The sequence below is a fragment of the Ophidiomyces ophidiicola genome (assembly GCF_022830035.1).
Source record: "Ophidiomyces ophidiicola strain CBS 122913 chromosome Unknown scaffold_16, whole genome shotgun sequence".
Taxonomy (NCBI): Eukaryota; Fungi; Ascomycota; class Eurotiomycetes; order Onygenales; family Onygenaceae; genus Ophidiomyces; species Ophidiomyces ophidiicola.
Window position 1 is genome coordinate 75,877 of NW_026054656.1, and position 17,197 is coordinate 93,073.

At 47.6% G+C, this 17,197-nt stretch overlaps 5 protein-coding genes across 5 annotated transcripts; 2 read left to right on the plus strand and 3 right to left on the minus strand.

Moving 5' to 3' along the window:
* Positions 1-616: 616 nt before the first annotated feature.
* Positions 617-2,861, plus strand: LOZ57_004128 (uncharacterized protein; the record flags this gene model as incomplete). Its single annotated transcript, XM_049253174.1, has 4 exons — positions 617-749; positions 812-1,210; positions 1,262-1,944; positions 2,001-2,861. 4 exons carry the CDS (start codon positions 617-619, stop codon positions 2,859-2,861), a joined length of 2,076 nt encoding a protein of 691 aa, XP_049107769.1.
* A 648-nt stretch (positions 2,862-3,509) lies between these two features.
* On the plus strand, positions 3,510-5,066 carry LOZ57_004129 (uncharacterized protein; the record flags this gene model as incomplete). Its single annotated transcript, XM_049253175.1, has 5 exons — positions 3,510-3,821; positions 4,035-4,556; positions 4,613-4,808; positions 4,866-4,944; positions 5,000-5,066. The coding sequence occupies 5 exons, from the start codon at positions 3,510-3,512 to the stop codon at positions 5,064-5,066; spliced, it is 1,176 nt and encodes a 391-aa protein (XP_049107770.1).
* Positions 5,067-5,400: 334 nt separating this feature from the next.
* Positions 5,401-7,512, minus strand: LOZ57_004130 (uncharacterized protein; the record flags this gene model as incomplete). The annotated part of the gene is made up of 5 exons (XM_049253176.1): positions 5,401-5,908; positions 5,975-6,571; positions 6,637-7,031; positions 7,088-7,296; positions 7,356-7,512. 5 exons carry the CDS (start codon positions 7,510-7,512, stop codon positions 5,401-5,403), a joined length of 1,866 nt encoding a protein of 621 aa, XP_049107771.1.
* A 606-nt stretch (positions 7,513-8,118) lies between these two features.
* On the minus strand, positions 8,119-11,592 carry LOZ57_004131 (uncharacterized protein; the record flags this gene model as incomplete). The annotated part of the gene is made up of 3 exons (XM_049253177.1): positions 8,119-9,775; positions 9,823-11,108; positions 11,158-11,592. 3 exons carry the CDS (start codon positions 11,590-11,592, stop codon positions 8,119-8,121), a joined length of 3,378 nt encoding a protein of 1,125 aa, XP_049107772.1.
* A 1,044-nt stretch (positions 11,593-12,636) lies between these two features.
* LOZ57_004132 (uncharacterized protein) lies at positions 12,637-16,510 on the minus strand (the record flags this gene model as incomplete). Its single annotated transcript, XM_049253178.1, has 5 exons — positions 12,637-12,857; positions 12,947-13,277; positions 13,327-13,994; positions 14,087-16,060; positions 16,114-16,510. 5 exons carry the CDS (start codon positions 16,508-16,510, stop codon positions 12,637-12,639), a joined length of 3,591 nt encoding a protein of 1,196 aa, XP_049107773.1.
* Between the last annotated feature and the right edge of the window lie 687 nt (positions 16,511-17,197).

The following is a 17,197-nucleotide window of genomic DNA, read 5'->3' on the forward strand; positions in this document are numbered from 1 at the left end:
CAGTACCAGGTACTGTCACGTGACCCGATTACTATGTGGTTTGTCACGTGAACATGTGCCCCATACCGCCGATCCTTTCCCAACTCTTTCATTTTATCAAACCTTCTGGAGCACCTGAGACTTTCATCACAAGCTCAGAAACCCGCTCCATACAATCTCCAGGCCATCTAGGATTGCGCCATCCAGGGTCTATCTTGTTCGAGCTCACTGGCTTTGAAGCTGCCCAGAAGGCGGCGCCTCCACAGAATGGAGCTATTATCATTCATTGACCTCCGAGAGACCCATTTTTCCCTCTTTTTTCTCGGGGGGTGTATACCCCACGAGTGCCTGCAATGCAACATGACAAGCGTAGCTCCGTGGGGACATCGTGAGAGCTCTACGGAGTACTCCGTGCCCGCTGGTGAAAACTAGTATTAATAGTAACGATTCCTGAAGCTTGAGGGGGATTGTTCCATTCTTTCCCGATCACCCAAGAGTACAGGCGTGACTGAAGGCTTGTCGGGGCGTTGCTCTCATTATTTAAAAGCAAGTCGAAGCCCCTGAATTGTTCATTGCTAGTCTACCAACGGCAGCCTGTCGATTGCTCTCTCCTTTCTTTCGTTTCCTTTTACCCAACATGGGACCTCTAACGCAGGCCCTGGCCACCCTCTTGGTCTTTCAGGCACCCTTGAGCTTCGCAACACCTATACATGAGCCATGTGCTAAGGTGGCTGCAATCCAACTAAAGCAGAAAGAGGCCAATCCTACTCGTAAGCCCACTTGAGTTGAAGTTTCGTGTGCGCCCAGCTGCATTGCTGACGCATTCCTACAGGCACCAGATTCGAGGTTCCTGCTCATATCGCTCTCTCCTGTCTGAAATCTATTCCATTTAACCAGAAGAATGCGCTGAGCTTTCTCGATGGGGTTCCCTCCTTCTGGGACTGGCAATCTACCAAGGACTTCTTGCCAAACCCACCAAAGGGATACCAAGTCCCCGGAACCGATTTCCTAAAGGGCCTTGCCAAAATCCGTGCCAAAGCTGCCACAAATGGATACCGTGGTGAATATGAGTTTCAGGTCGAGTTGGATGCTCTTGCCAGGACAGTTAAAGACGGGCATGTTAACATGGCAATGGATGTCATAACAATCTTCACATTCTTGCGAAGTAAAATAGGGCCTATTGTTTCCATTTCAGAGGATGGCAAGAGCATGCCCAAAATCTTTTCTTTCAGTAGGTTGAACCTTAACATCGCTTTACCGTTTTGCTAACGCACTTGTAAAGACGACTTGAAGGGTCGAACAGAGAAACCATCAGCTATCAAGACCATCGATCACAAGGATGCAACGCAGTGGTTAAGAGATTACTCATACCAGGGAACGTCACAAGACCCTGACGCTCTTTTCAATAGCCTTCTCTACCGCCTTCCACCTACTAAATCTAGCTCAGGCGGCTCTTTCTTAGGGTCTCTTTCCATCAGCACTGGCCCTTACACTAAACTTGGCTTTGAGAATGGAACAATGACGAAATATGAAAACGTTGCTACATTTGCTGCTGATTTTACCAGGGTTAAGGACGGCGCGTCATTCTATGAAAATTTCTGCAATATCACGCTCCCTGACGCAAGACGAACGGAAATTTTTGAAGAAGATAGTAACAAATTTTATGTTGGAGACGATATGTTCGAAGTAGCAGACGTTGAGGATCCTCATGAGCCAATGGAACCAGTTGTGAAAACCAGGGACGGCCAAGTGGCAGGCTATTTCCTTGGGGGCGAACACTCCAACACTGCCGTGCTTACTTTCCGGTCTTTCTCTAGCAAAACTGTTGCAGGCATACGGGAATTCAGCCAGGCAATCGAAACGTTTCTAGATCAATGCAGATCTGCCAAAAAACAAAAACTAATTGTTGATGTCAGCGGAAACGGAGGTGGCGTAATTTTCCTTGGTTATGAAGCCTTCAAACATGTGAGGAACCACTCTACCCAGGTGGCCCAGAGAATATAGATTCTAACAACTCATAGTTGCTGCCCTACGGAAAAATCACCACCCCTATGAATCTCCCTGCCACCGAACAGTTTGACACTGTTGGTAGAATTGTCACCGATCTCATAAATAACCCGAAAGCGTCGCCTGAATTGGTGCGGGCGGAGAAGAATAGATTGTTTGATACCAACACTTATGTGAATTCGGACTACAAAAAGTTCAAATCTTGGGCCGAATATTTTGGACCTGAGGGTGTCGGACACTATAATTTCACCCTACCAGCCTTTTGGGATTTCGAAAATGTTCCAGCGTCTATGAATTCGGGTGGCATCGTCGTTTATGGCCATGCCACTCGCCCTGTCAAAGCCCCTCAGCCATTCGGGATCGAGGATATAGTACTTTTGACCGATGGAATTTGCGCATCCACATGTGCGGTCTTTGCGGATCTGTTAAACCGCCATGGGGTTAAATCCATCGCCATCAGCGGCAATCCCCGACCTAACCGCATGCAAGCCGTCGGCGGTGTCAAAGGCGCTCAAGTTCTCAGCTACAGAGCACTATGGAACGTCGCGGCGCGCACCCTTACTAGATATATTACCCCCGAACAGCTCGAGAAGATGAAGGGCAACAAGCTTGTTGAAATGTTCGAGAAGGGGCGGCACGTGCTCCCACGGCTCTTGCGCACCGGCGAGGGTGGCCGCATTAACTATCGAAACGCAATCTACACTGAAGATAAGGACCGCATTCCACGGCAGTTTATCTATGAGCCTGCGGATTGCAAGGTGTGGTTCACCCGCGACACTGTGCTTGATCCCTTGAAATGGTGGGGAAGCATCGCCAAAACTTGGTGGGGTAGGCGTGGTGAATGCCCTATGGGAGGGCCAAACTCGCCTTCTTAGACAGCCTCCCAGTGGCTCGGTGATTCTCGGGGATGTTCTATTTCGATCTGTACATACATAATGACATATTTTGATATCTATTTTAAAGTTGAGCAGTATACGTAGCTATTTCAACACTGTATGGGACCTTGAAGGCCGGGCTTCAAACCCTGCATATTATTATTCTCACGACTTCGTCACCCGGGGCGGTGCGGAATAAGCCCGGGGTTGACTTCCCCCGATTCCCCACTTCCCCGCATTGTCGTGCACGGGCTTCCGCGCGGAAGATCGATAATCCGGTCTACGGCCACCCGCAGCGTCACCATCAGACTCTCATCCTCCGCCGATACATCACCCAAGACGGGCTGCTCCGCGCCCGGGATAGGTCTTGCACTCGGCGCCGAAAGATATCTAGCATGTCCGGCCTCCGTCACGGGAGAAATATCTGCTGCATGTCTGTCTATGTGGGCCACGTCTGTAGACGGCCGATTTCTGCGGGGGAACCCATCCGCCTCTTGTAGTGCGCGGCCCGCGCACGATGCTGTAGTCGTAGATAAAAAGCACGACAGAGCCTGGTTGAGATGGAAATAATGCGTCTTTGGAATGCTCTTTTCCGTTTCCTAACAAGCACCGTCAGTTGAGACTTGAGTTGTGATCCGTTGAAAAACTATGCCTTCACAGTCCGGCTGGCGACAGCTCGATATCGCCATCGTTGGCGGCGGTATTGGAGGCCTTGCCGCTGCCATTTCTCTGAGGCGAGCGGGTCACAAGGTTACGATTTACGAGCGTGCGGACTTTGTTGGCGAAGTGGGCGCTTCTATCTCTTGTGCTGCCAACGGAACCCGGTGGCTGCATGAGTGGGAAGTCGATGTGGAAAAGGGCGACCCAGTCATTCTTCGAAAACTGATCAACCGCGATTGGAAGACCGGCGAGCCTGTCAGTGTTTATGACTTGGCTGACTACGAGGAGAAATGGGGCCATGTATGTATTGTAAGGGTGGTGAATGGGCTTGAAGAGCTGATGCGGACACACAGGTTTATAATATGTTTCATCGCCAGTACATGCATGCAATGCTGATGGACTGTGCTATCAGTGAGGGGAAGGGAGAGCCTGTCAAAGTGGTTTTGAATCACAAGGCAAGTTTATACTGGCGATCATTCTAACAGGGACTGCTTGTTAACGAAAAACCTCCAGTGTCAAAATCTGGACGTTGACTCCGGCACGATAACATTTCTGGACGGGAGCACAGCACAGCATGATGTTGTCGTCGGAGCAGACGGAATTGGATCGTCAGTCCGGACTCTGATTGGAATTAACCCTGAGAAAAAACCAGCTTCGTCAAGCTGCTTGCACGCCAATGTCGATACCGCGACAGCTGTAAAACTGGGCCTCGTCGACTATTCGCAAAACAGCGCCATCGAATACTGGGGAGGCCATCACAATGTCAACAAAATCGTTCTTTCTCCATGCAACGGGGGTAGCCTTTTATCATATTATTGCTTCTTCCCTCGCGAGAAGGGTGACTATGCCTCTCACAATTGGAACAGTGAGGCGACCGTCGAAGAGTTGCTTGCTCCATACCCAGATCTGGACTCTCAAGTACTTGGCCATCTAAAGATCGGAAAAGAAATTAGACCGTGGCGATTGTGGGTGCACGAGCCATACCAATGGTGGCAGAAAGGCGTTGCTTGCATCATGGGCGATGCAGCGCATCCAGTATGTCATGCTTGTGATCATAGGGTTGAACGAGCGGACAGCTAATACGTTTGCAGATGATGCCTGACCAAAGCCAAGGCGCCTGCATGGCAATTGAGGATGCTGCCTGCCTTGGCCTTGTCTTCGGCCAGAAAAATTTCACTGGCGACATCCGGGAGGCCCTTGAGATATATGAAGCTGTTCGCAAACCACGAGCAACAAGGGTACAAGCGGCTTCCGCGAGAGCACGAGAAAACATCCACGAGCGTATTGGTAAGTCGTAAACCGTAGCTCTTCTTGATTTTTGAGGGAGAACTGACCCAAGCCCAGGATTCTCCGATAACACCAATAATCCCTTGTACAAGGTTAAGGACGAAGGGAATAAGTTAACCATTGAAGAGATGAATAGGTGAGCTCCTCAGATTAAACTCTCTTGTTGGAAATATGTGTTAATTGTACCGCAGGTATGATATGCACCAGCACGTTCAAGAGACATTTGCGCAGCGACGAGAAACAAATAGTAGTACGTAAGCTAGGTCTGTTGTATATATAAGGTACATTAGCATCGGGTTTTGTAAATATATGCATTGTTCATGATCTAAAAATCCATTCAGCGTCCATTGAAAAATGCAGCAGAATGGAGAGACTGGTTATCCGAGTCAGTGCACACTTTTAGGAGATTGGATAATAATTCGCCTGCGAAAAACGGTAATATACCAAGTCTGTTAGATCTTAGGGGGGGCTGAAAGACTAGTATACCTGTAGGCACGTCTGCATCACACTGCACAATGGATAAGCGCAGAGTCTTTACAACTTGAGCTATTATTATGGTGGAGCTGATGAGTAGTAAAGTGACAACAAATCTTCATTCATTGGTTGGAATAAACGGATCTGTTAAAAACGGAAAATTATCCCAGATGGGCAAATGCAAGCTATCCCACGCAAGAAATGCCTCCCCATCAAAATCCGAGGTAGAGAATGGGAGAGATGAAGCGTCCCAGCCCAGGTTCGCCTCATCTCTTCCCAGTCCCGGAGAAGGAAGGGTTGGCTGCATTTCTTCGCTGTAATTAACCGACAGAGTATCAGCTTCAACCGCCAGTGGGCTGGGCCGAGGAGCATCCAGCTCGAAAATACGGCCTACATAGGCACCACTTCTCGTTTTTGGTTCCTTTGCCAAACGCCCACGATGTTCGTTGATAGCGTTGGATAAATGGGTCAAAATTTCAAAATAATGAGCCGCTTGAGCTGACTGGGGACTGAAAATCTCCAGAATTTCCCTCGCGCCCACAAAGGCTGCCTCGGCTTCCGGGTCTGGTTTAGTTTTTGCGAACATGGAAAATCCAAGAACGAGGGCAGCAGCAAACACAAGTGCCCTAATACAAATAATTAGTTGAGCCGCTCCATATTTATTTTCCTGGAATTTTTGCGCCCGATCTTACTTAATGATACACATATTTGCCAACAGCAAGTTCGCTTTACCTGCATCTTGACATGCGCGTACAAGGTAGGCGGCTGAATCCACACATGCGGAAGCCAATCTCGCATGAGTAGGGTCTTCCTGCGTGTTAGGCGTAGATGCTCCGCTTGAACAGCCGTTTTGCTGGGATCGAACAAGGCGGGCGGTTAACGTCGAAATCAAAAACGGCCGTGTAGCCAGCATAGCGGCAAAGTAATAAAAACAAACAACCTGAATACTGCCTAGAGTATGCTCTTGTTCCTCATGGGAACCACAATTGGACGAAGCCGTGCGCATTGTGGCCGGAAGTTCCTTTTTCCAATTGTCTAACTTTTCAAGAAAATGCTCTGCTGCGTTTGTAGAGACGGACTTTTGACCATATAGGTCATTGGCTACCGTGTCCATAAGATCTGTAATCTTATAGGATGCAAGAAGCCGAGAATGTGCCTCATCGCCCCATCGCATCTTCAGAATCAAGCCTTGTCCAAGCTCAGACCGAAGCGACGACGTGGCTGAGGGTCGGCCAAGAATAGAACTTACTAACAAGTCCAGAACACAAAGACTCATCCAAGTCTTTAACCTATATTTGGATTTTTTGTTAGTATAAAATTCTTAAAAAAAAAAGCGCCTTAGTAGCTTTATTACCTTTTTTGACGATCTGCCAAGGTGACGGCCGCATAAGAGTCTTCATTGTGAAGACCAAGTGCCACAGCGGCTCTTGTAGCAACCCCCAGATACATGAAACCTGCATTTCGCCGGCATGCTCCCAGCATAAAAAATGCCATAAGAACAAAAGCCCACACCAGCTCTAGGTTAGGATCTTGCAGCATACCCGAAAAGGCTCTTTTCTGTCCACGGCTAAAGAGAGAGCTCGCCTTCAACGAGACAGCAGCACATGCTTTCGGACATTGTGCACCAATAGCCAAAACGAGATCTACAACTGCAAGCCGAGAGCTGTCTATCATGGTATCTGGTGCTGCAGTTTGCTCCAATAGTTGCACGGCATCATGACTTGAAATTACGTCAATGATGCCACTCGTCTGAGATCAATAAATCAGTCCTCAACTTTATTGGTTTACATAGGCCGTCAACTTACCGCAAGGCGGTAATTTTCAAGAAACGCTGCCTTTTCCTCAGGAGTAAGGATCTCTGCGCTATGCGAAGAAACCTCCGCTTCAGTTGACGCATTCTCAAGCATGCTATCGATTTTGGCATTGTGTGTAAAGCCAGATGGGCCAGTATACTGGACCACGGTTTCCCGAATAAGTTGCAGGAACGACAACGATGCGGCGCCTCCGATGTACACTTCAACAAGTATCGTTAGACTCACTCTTCTGATTTTCAAGACACGGATTCCGCCATACCCTTTTCACCTCTGAGGTTCCGCAGCATTCGCGGGTGCGTTTTATGAGGCGCTTCCGGCGATATAGAGCGCGGTCCAGTAGGGGGCGATTTTGATGGTTGGGTTTCCGATCCCGGTTTATGGTCTGAATGACTGGGCCTGGGCTGCGATGGAGACATCGTACACGTGTGGGCACGCCCGCGTCGAACACAATGACTGCATGGGACAACGCCGCTGCATCTTTTCTTGGATGTTCTGCAGAGAGTACAAGCCTGTGCAGTTCGTTGACGCTTGTCGGGGGGTACTTTGGGTCGCGGCATACCGAGCCTATTTGCCTTGCTCCAATGGTATGTGGAACATAGCTACTCGGAACTCGGCTTGCGCGTGGCTTGAATTAATGTCTTTTGAACGCAGCACTAATTGATTGACTTTGGAGCAAGATTACCGGTGTCCGCCTGCAGCTGTAGTGCTTCTTTCCACGAGGATAAACCAGAAGAATATCTCGGAACGTTCCCTAGCAACCTTAAAACGATCTCGGGCTCTCCAAAACCATCCCCGGCGTCTTTGCAAGAGCTGCGCAGCTTGTCTTCCGTGCGGAGTTGGGAAGCGTCTCGGTGTTCGGATAATAGCTTAGCCGACAACAGCACTGAGCCAATCAACCCCCATTTATTTGAACCACAAGGATTCGGGCGATCCCGTTCTTATACGACATGCCATAATCTTGCAAAACATCTACAGCTGTCACCCGAATCAAAATTCAGCGCTGCTTATTCATCTTCAGGTTTTTATGGTGTCCTCAAGACCTCAGTGCCTATGGCCGGCTCGGTTGCCTTGTACTGCTTCAGCAAAGCCATTATCCTAGGTTTGACAATGATTGCCAAATCCTCGAAGAGACTGTCAGGAATTATAACCCTTGTTTTCCGATTCGTCAACAAAAGAGTGGTTATAGCTTGTGAATATCTCGGGTTTGCTGCCGCTGCCCGCAGAACGGCTTCTGTCGTTGGAATTTCCGTCTCGTGCTTCTCTAGCAGAAGAGCTATTATTTTGTCTCCTAGAAACGGGTTTGCCGCCGCAGCCTCAACCACAGACTCTGTGACTAGAAGTTTTGTTTTCTGATTCTCTATCAAGACTTTCATTATCTTGTCTCCCCAGTTCCAATTTTGGGCAGCTGCTTTCATGATTTTTTCTGTGGCTGGGATTTCCACATCTAAAAGAGACAGTATATTGCCTCCGCACTCGCTATTTTCTACAACTTTCTCCAGGAAATTTTCTGTAGCAAATGTAATATCCTGTCGGCTGTTCAGAAACAGGGCTATTATCCTATCCCCGCATCCGCCATTAGCCGCTGCCGTCAGAACGACGTTCTCTGTGATGAGAGCCTGCTCCTCTTGGTTTTCCAGAAGAAGAGCCAATATTTCCGCCCCATATTTGCGGTTTTTTGCCGCTGCAGATAGGTACTCCTCGCAAAGTACTCGAGTCTGGCCTTCCTTTTTAGTGCCACAGCACAAGAGTCCCAAGTCCAGTAATGACACTATCGTTTCGCTGACATATCCATCGATGTTAGTCATAATATCGCAGATATAATCTTGCTTGATGGCTTTAAGTTGTTTCAGCATGTCACGGGTGATTTTGGGGTGGCAATAACTTGCAACCGCAACCATCGTGTTCCCAAGTTTGCCCTCTTTGAGCACCTGAGCACCACTGCGAAAGAGTTTTTCCGTACAAACTTGCAGACCCAAAAGCGATGAGTAATACAACGGGCTAGGAAATTTTAGGGTATATGGGCTCGGCCATTTCAAATCAGGGTTATACAGCCTCAGCCAATTTCCATAAGCTTTAGAGCTTTCACTACTGAATATGCAGTTCATCAAAGTAACAAGCTGGTCGTTTCTGGTAACATCTAGAGCTTCCCTAGCGTGAAGAGGCCAAAACTTTGCCGCATAATGCAACGAATCCGCCGCACTAAGCGGATTCAGGACATCAAAGTCTGTGTCGTTATCGAGCAGATATTTGATTGTCACAATAGCAATCTCGGCTTGCGTGGACCCATTTTCGCTTGGTTGATGATTTTCAAGGTATTCCTGCACTGACAAGTGTGAAAATCGACAGACCTTCTGGATTGAATCGACGACCAAAAGATTACAACAGGCGTCAAGAATAAAATCGATATCTAAATCGGAATTTTGGACTCTACCATCATGAGGACTTCGACTAATAAAGGTAGTCAATGCTTCTGGGGTCAAGGGGCTGTAGGATCGCAGAACCCATTTGAATGCACGGAATGCGATTTCCGGCTTGCTTCCCTCCGCAATCTGAATTTTGTCCCAAAGTTCGTCGTATGCTTCCTTAAGACCCTTAGGGAGTCGACCTAGCCGGTTTCTAATATCATTTTCCAATCTAAGTTGAAGGATTTGTTCTATCTGCAAAGCCGCCCATTGAAACCTATACGACCATGAGAAATTTTCTAGTTGGAAGGCGAGAAAACTTACATTCCTCGGCTCTTTTCCAAAAGAATGCTAGAAATTTCGGTTTTCAGCTGTTCAGTAATTGGCCTTCCTTGATACGCTTCAATTCGTTCCTTGACAAACTTGCTAATGTCGTCTTGATTGTCGGTGGCCTCGATCCCAATATTCCCATTAATTTCAAGCTGCCGTTTAATATCATCATCGCATCTGCTGGAAATGAAGAACTTCACGTTACGGGATTTCGAAACTATGTTAATGAAAGACTTTATAAGATCCATTCGACCCTGTTCATAGCTCTCGTCGAGAGCATCAATGATCAATATAGTTTGTGAATATGCTTCAAGTAACCTCAAAATAATGTCTTCACTTTCTTCGAGGCTTAGTTGTTCAGATGCCCAGCCTGTGCGTTCCTTTTTTCGGTAGACATCGAGAAGAGGCTGCTGTATAGCGTCCCCTTGTGGAGACCGGGCGAGCTGTTTCACAAGGCTTTGCAGAATTTTTGTTGGATCACGGCGAGAGCTCTCGTAACGGTTACAATAAAAGTATGCGACGCCATAGTCCTGCCGGAACATGCCCAAAAAACGGTCAATAACTCTAGAGGTGAGCTTCGTTTTACCGGCACCGGCTTGAAGAACGTCAATTTTATTTTTGAGGCTGGAATGGTACAACTTACGGATTCCATGCAGCCACATTATAGCCGGTTGATTGGATAATTGCCATGCCTGGTATCGTTTATCTTCAAACAACCAACAGCCAGTATTAGGGGTGCGGTTTTTACAAGCAGCCGCATGATGATCCTCATATGGAATTGCAGATACCCACTTCAAGACATCCCTTATGTCCTGCTGCTCTGCCCTTACCCATATATTAGTCACTATTAGATCTACATGATCTAGCGAGTCTTTCAGGTCTTTCAGCTTTGGAAGGTCCCGCAAAAGGTTACGAAACTTGGAGCATTCGTCACGTTCAATGCTGTTTAAATGCCGCTCGCAATTTTGAGCGGCATGCTCTGCCCTCATTTCAAGGTCTTTGCATTCGTCATCGAACCCGAGCACACTGATAGACCCCCATAAAGCTGAGCCAACCCTTTGGAGGGAACTTTTATTGTACGTTCGCACTGCAGAAGCCAAAAATCGAAATATGAGGTCATATAAATCAGTAATCGCAGACTGAAGCTCAGAGCTGGCATCAGAAGGGCCATGAGATAGCAAATAATAGCGCTCGTATAATTGACATCGGTACGAGACATACAAAATCCTATTGAGGCCACGGAATATAGCCTCCATCTGCTCACGATCCGATAGCGCAGCCTGGAACTGTTAGTCACACTCATAACAACGGAGTTATACTCGATATCACCTGCAGCACGAATCTGACGAACGCCCATGGTAAGCCGGCAAACAGGGGGTTAGCATTGACAGCAATGTCTCCTACAGCCTTGAACTTGTCAAGGCAGTCCAGAACTTGGTCCGCGACGTGGCTTAACTGTATGGTGTGGCCCCCGCACTGAATGGTCCAGTTTGCTTTCCAGCACGTTTCTCTCCTGCTGTGGAGCAAGTGAACTATAGCCTCTGGTGTCAGGTCCACGCCGTCCGCCACCAGAGATTGAATTGTCTCTTTGTATTTCTTCTCAAGTCTATGTTTGACGGCTTCAAAGGGATCCACAGAGGCGTTTGGAGCCTGGGTGTTGGTAGGAGGTGTGGATACTGATTGTGACTGACATACAACCTTGCTTCGGAGTGGCCTACGAGAGCGAGGGAAGAGATCAAGTTTGCCCGGGATCTTAAGAGGCATAGTTTCGAAAGGAAAAGCAGAGTGGCTTTAGTGCAACTATCTTGTGTGGTGGCATGTGTTGGTCCGAGCAAGTCAACTACCTAGTTAGTTACCCCTCACACAACCAATACTAGGCTAGCTAGTTAAGCCAGTTGCCTATCAAATTTCAGGGATTGCATTGAAGATGCAATGATATTTAAAGATATTATTTGCCAAAGGCAGATTAGGCCATGATTGCAAATTTATGAGAATTAAAGAATTCATGACTTTATGTGCGTATTTATGTGGAAGCTATGTAACTTTGGCAACTAAGAACTACACATGAAAGGGGGATATTCAGCACACTGACGATCATGTAAATTTTGTAGGAAACCCAGATGAAAACGAGAGGAACTGCAAATGGGGAGGGGGCATCATTCTCAGATCGGTGTTTTGACTGGAGTTTCGCATACCCAGATCTCCCTTCCTGCATGATAGCAAAAGGCGTGAAGAGGCGATAGCTATACGAGAACCAATGCGCAGTCCCGCAACTGCTACCGATGTTCACCAGCGATCTTGTGTTACCCTATTCAAAAGTATCCCAATGACTGAGTACCAGGGGTCTTCCCTGGGTATCATTCCCTATCTGCTTGTGTTAAACGAACCCAAAATTAAAGGGGGAGCAGAAAGCAGATTAAAGTCTGGTCGTTCTACGCGAATCAGACAAAAATGCAATCGACCTCCGATTGGAAACCCCTAGATTCTGGGTCCAGAGTGCTTGAAAGATTATCCGATTTTTGCTCCACCAGACAAATGCACTTGTGAAGACGGGGCTGATGCAGTGACCTTAGGAGCTGTCAATGCGGCATAAGAAAAGCCCAAAGTCGAAGTCAAAAATGGCGAACCTGCCTCGTAATATACGACTCTGGAAAATAAAGAAGATCTGGGGTATATGCGCCTAACTCAGAACAATTGGGTGGTACTCGATTGCCTCTTCGGCAACCGAGTCTCACCTTTGGTGGCTCATGAATTGAATCACTGCTGGATATGGGAATACCTACAAAAGCCGGAGAAAAGAGATGGGTATTACAGCGGTAAAATCCGGGAGGGATCTTGCAGGAATCGCCTACGATACGCTGCGATTTCCGTCGCCACAGTATTAAAATCTTTCACTTTGTCGCGTCTCATATCGTTTATGGTCTGCTTTAGTCCGGTAACGTAGGCATCCCGTTCTGCCTGTGTCTTTCCTTCTCTCAAGGAGCCCATCTCGACCAAGATTTTATCATCTGCGAGGGTTAATATGGATTCTATGTCAGTGACCGAGCGAAAGCATAGAAAAAGGAAAGGCCTTTGTGAAGAGAGGGGGGGTACGCCAAGGGAGGATACGGTGCATCACCACAGTTTAGATATGGCGCAGAGGAACCGAAAATTGAAACATTCAGCAACATCAGGGGTAAAAACAAATCTTCAAACATCAGCTCCTTCAACGCACCGCTCAATGTCATATCCCGGAAATGCTGGCTGGAACATGATTGGTCGTTACAAACACCACCTGCAGCCTCAAAGGTACATAAGCTTCTGTTAGGATCGATGTTGTGACTATACGTTAGGGACCGGAAACCCTGCGAGATATCCTTGACGAAATTAGGGTGGTATCGATAGGCTTTAAACAAGCGTAGGGGGCTGATGTAGGGTGTGAAATAAATATTGGGTTCTTTGGTATCGTTCTAGTACGTTTTAGCAATGATGGAACGCTTGGGAACGGACAAAGCATACCTCTTTGCAATTCTCTCCTGGTTGAACATTTTTGTCGGCTAGGGTTAGTGTCTTGACATTTTCAACTAGTGGCAGAGTGGGTGGATTGGCATTAGCAGGCAATATCAATGAGTTAGTAGACGTAGCGGATGAGGACGATTTTATCGTCGCCATGGGCTCTGGTGGCTCATATGCATCTGAAATTGTCGTATGTTCCGACAATGATGCTTGGTCACTTTCTCCATTCTCACTATGTATCACTGATGGATTCTCTGTCACTGGCTGCTCTTGAGAACTGTCTGTGGCTTGATCAATTGATACTGAAGTACCACTTGTTGGGGTTCCAGCACAAGGTACAAAATCATCTTGAGTCATTGCTTCCTCTTCTTTCTCTTCATCCTCGCTGCTTCCCATGGATTCATCCATAGCGGAGCTACAACGAGATGACGACACACTGCCCTGTCTGTCTGTGATGCTAATGTCTTGGCAATCAAGGGTTTCAGTGGCGTCGTTAATCGCTTCCTGTGATGTTTCCTGGATTTTAGCGAATGTTGAGGAATCAGGGGAGAGAGGACGTTCGACTAGTTGATCCAGAGGGTATTCAAGAGTCGAATCAGGAATGCTTCCACTAACAGGATGTTGCGGAACATTAGTGAAGCTAGGGATCGTGGGATCACCTTGAGTTTGCCCTAAAACAACATGAGAAGTAAGTCACATCAAGGAACATCTTGTCCTCGTTATGTCTTAAATTACTACACGTGCTGATGGGGAGGATAAATACCTGGTATTACTTCATGTTCCTCCAGCCCGGCCTCCAGGCGTTCTCTTGTTAGCTGGAGCTCTTCGAGGGTTAAACCATCAGTCTCAACTCCTAGTTCCTCCAATTCTTCAACCAACCGGCGTTTGCCTGCCTTGCCCTTGGCGATTTCAGCAAGCAATTTTTTTTCTTCTTCTCGAAAATGTGCTAACTTGGCTTCAGATTTTGACAATTCTGCATCAAGAACAGGGAGGCCAGATTCTATCTCTTTTTTACGAAGGAATTTTTGTCGAAGCTCGGCGGCCTTTTTGGGCTCTAAAGACGGCCATGACCGGGCCGATGGGCTGTTCAAGGGCGTTGCAATGGGGGAACTAGGTATATTTTCTGGTACTGTACGGTTTAATGCAGGAGAGTAAGAAGTATTGGCCGGTGAGTTATCGGCTGGGTTGAACCTTTGAAGTTGCTGGGGGGTTTGTACTTTTTGTTCTGGTGGAAGATTCATTATTGGATGCTGATCAGACCGAACCGGTGTTGTGGATTGAGCTTGGGCTGCACGTTTGGCATCACGTCTCTTCTCCAATTCTGCTATTCGTTGACGCATGATCAATATTTCGGACCGAATATTTCCTTCATCTCTACCCTTGATAGGTGCTTGGGGCAAGGTGCCTGATGAAGGGGAACGGAAAGACTGGATAGACCGAGGAGGAATGTCGGAGAACTGCGCGTTTTCTCGAATCGCTAGTGGTTTAGATATTGTGCTAGCAGTAGACATACCCATACTAGTATTATGGCTGGAGGAGGATTCTTCGGCATCTGGACCATATATGGATTCTTCGTCACTAATGTCAATAATAACTTTGTGCCCAGAGCCTGAATTTCGATGATCTTGTTCTATCTGCTTTTGGGGCGGCTCTTCAACGACATCGTCAGTAAAGTCAGATGCCCGGGGCCTCTTGCGGGGCAGTCGCACAATGGACGAAGAAACCTCAAGTGTTGAAACAGAGCGGTCATTTTGGCTTTGTGACGTTTTTTGATCCGCCGATTCTACATTTGTCATGAATAAACCCGGAATCCTCGTTGAGGTAGGTTCCGTCACTGCTGGATCTGGTGGCTTCTCTGGTAACGGGTGTTTCATGGGTAAAGGCTGCAAGGGCCGTACGTCCTGTGGCGAAGGCATTGGTTCGGGTATGTTACTGGTAGTAGTTGACGAGGGGCCCGATGGTGACCCCGAAACAGAGGCACTGGCGGACTGTGACTGGGATTTCAATAAGCCGTTTTTCTTGAGCTGTTCTATACGTTGTCGTGCTAGCTCTGTTTGGGCTTTATTCTTCTCTTTCGACCTAGCTTCTTCCGATAACGGCTGACAACTATCCACAATATTGGATGCAGCCTCCGGTGGAGGTATATTTTCTTTCGCGGAATCAAAGGATGTTGTGTCTTGCTGTAGGTTCTGAGTAGTAACCGATTTTCCAGCTTTAGCAGCTAGCATTCTAGCAATCAAATCCTTACGCTCTAATGGCTTGCCGGCAGTGATGCTGGATGTTGCTGGATGTGCTGAATTTTTCTCACCCTTTGCTAGTAGCATCGTTGAATGACCAATGCCAATTGGAGTAGACAGTAAACCCGACTTCTTTCGGCTGTCTTCATTGACAAGACTCACGTCACTGCCAACGCGTTCATTGTGAGAATTTTTCCGAGTGAATTCTTCAGTCGAAACTTTCAAGCCAATTCCTTCATAAAGGCTCTTCAAGATTATTGGGTCCACACCTTCATTAACCAATTCTTTGTACCGGATGTTGTGAGGTGCAAGATTCAACAAGGCTCCTTGTGCCTGAACACGCATCTGGTTTAATGATTTTGCATTTGGCACATGAGACTCTGAAATATTCTTGTCCTCAGAAACTGGTTGCCTTGTGGCGGGAGTGTCAGAAGCGATATGGATTGTCGTGGAATTATCAGCATTGGCTGACAATGTTTGATTTTGTGCTCCCAAGGCTTCTGAGAATTCCATCATTAGCAATAGCAATACAGACCTGGAAAATTGAATTTACCTAATGGGGCTAGGTTTGGCGCTGATTGAGCATTGATTATTGCGGGCTCTGTTTCCCCACTACTCAGCTCACCTTCCTCACGGCTATCGATATCCATTGCATCATATACATCCACATCAGCTATATCAGTGGCTATTTCCTGGTCATCTGCCAGCTTCGAGGGGGCGGGCTGGGGAATTACTCCTTTATTTTGGAGCTGATTCATAGACGCTGAGTACATTTGGAAATTACCAGGCAAAGCAGAGTTCTCTCCTAGTCTGGGCGGAGGAAAGTAGGATGTCACTGGATTTTGCGGTGGAAATGTTTGAGATGCTTGTGGCATGCTGTTAAATGTCAGGCCTGGAATCTGCCCATTGAGGCTCGTCCCGTTAGGCGGGTACATCGACTGCGGCGGCATTGAAAAAGAACTGTACTGGTAAGGCCGGTATGGTGAGTCTGAAGAATGACTGGCGGACTGATCCGAAGGCCACGTTGGGGGAAAAGAAGGGTGGCCTCCGTGTGGTGGTCGAGAAAAACCCGACATTTTTAGATTGGTCGGTTCACCATGTATTAGGGCGTCAATATAGAGAAAGAACGGCCAAAGAGTAATGAAAGCGCTGCGCACTCGTTTACAGCGCGTTTTAAACGGTAGCCGGCAAACGGAAGGCTAACACCCAGGTGTTATCGGGTACTCTGACATGGAATAGAGGGAGAGCTGCGTTCTCGAGTCCGTGTCAAATCATCATGAACAGCCAACTCCAAGTCGCATAATAGACGTGTGTTTAAATTTGCAGGCTCTTGCAACACGAAACACCGCTCACGACACCGTAGCAGGTATGTGCTGGAGTTGGAGTTGGAGTTGGAGTTGCAGACAGGGTGGGCGACGGGGAGGTGAGGATCGAAAATTGGGCTCGCTTCTTTCAACGGGGCCAAAGCAAGCGGTCAGGTGACACGACGTGTCGCGCCAAGCCACTAGAATATGCACGGGCCACCTACAGCCCAACTCGATCAAAAGTAAACAAACAGGGTTCATGCGGCAACGATCTTCCGTCATTGTTGTGATGTTCTAGCACTCTGCAACAACCGACAGCCAGCTTGATGGCTA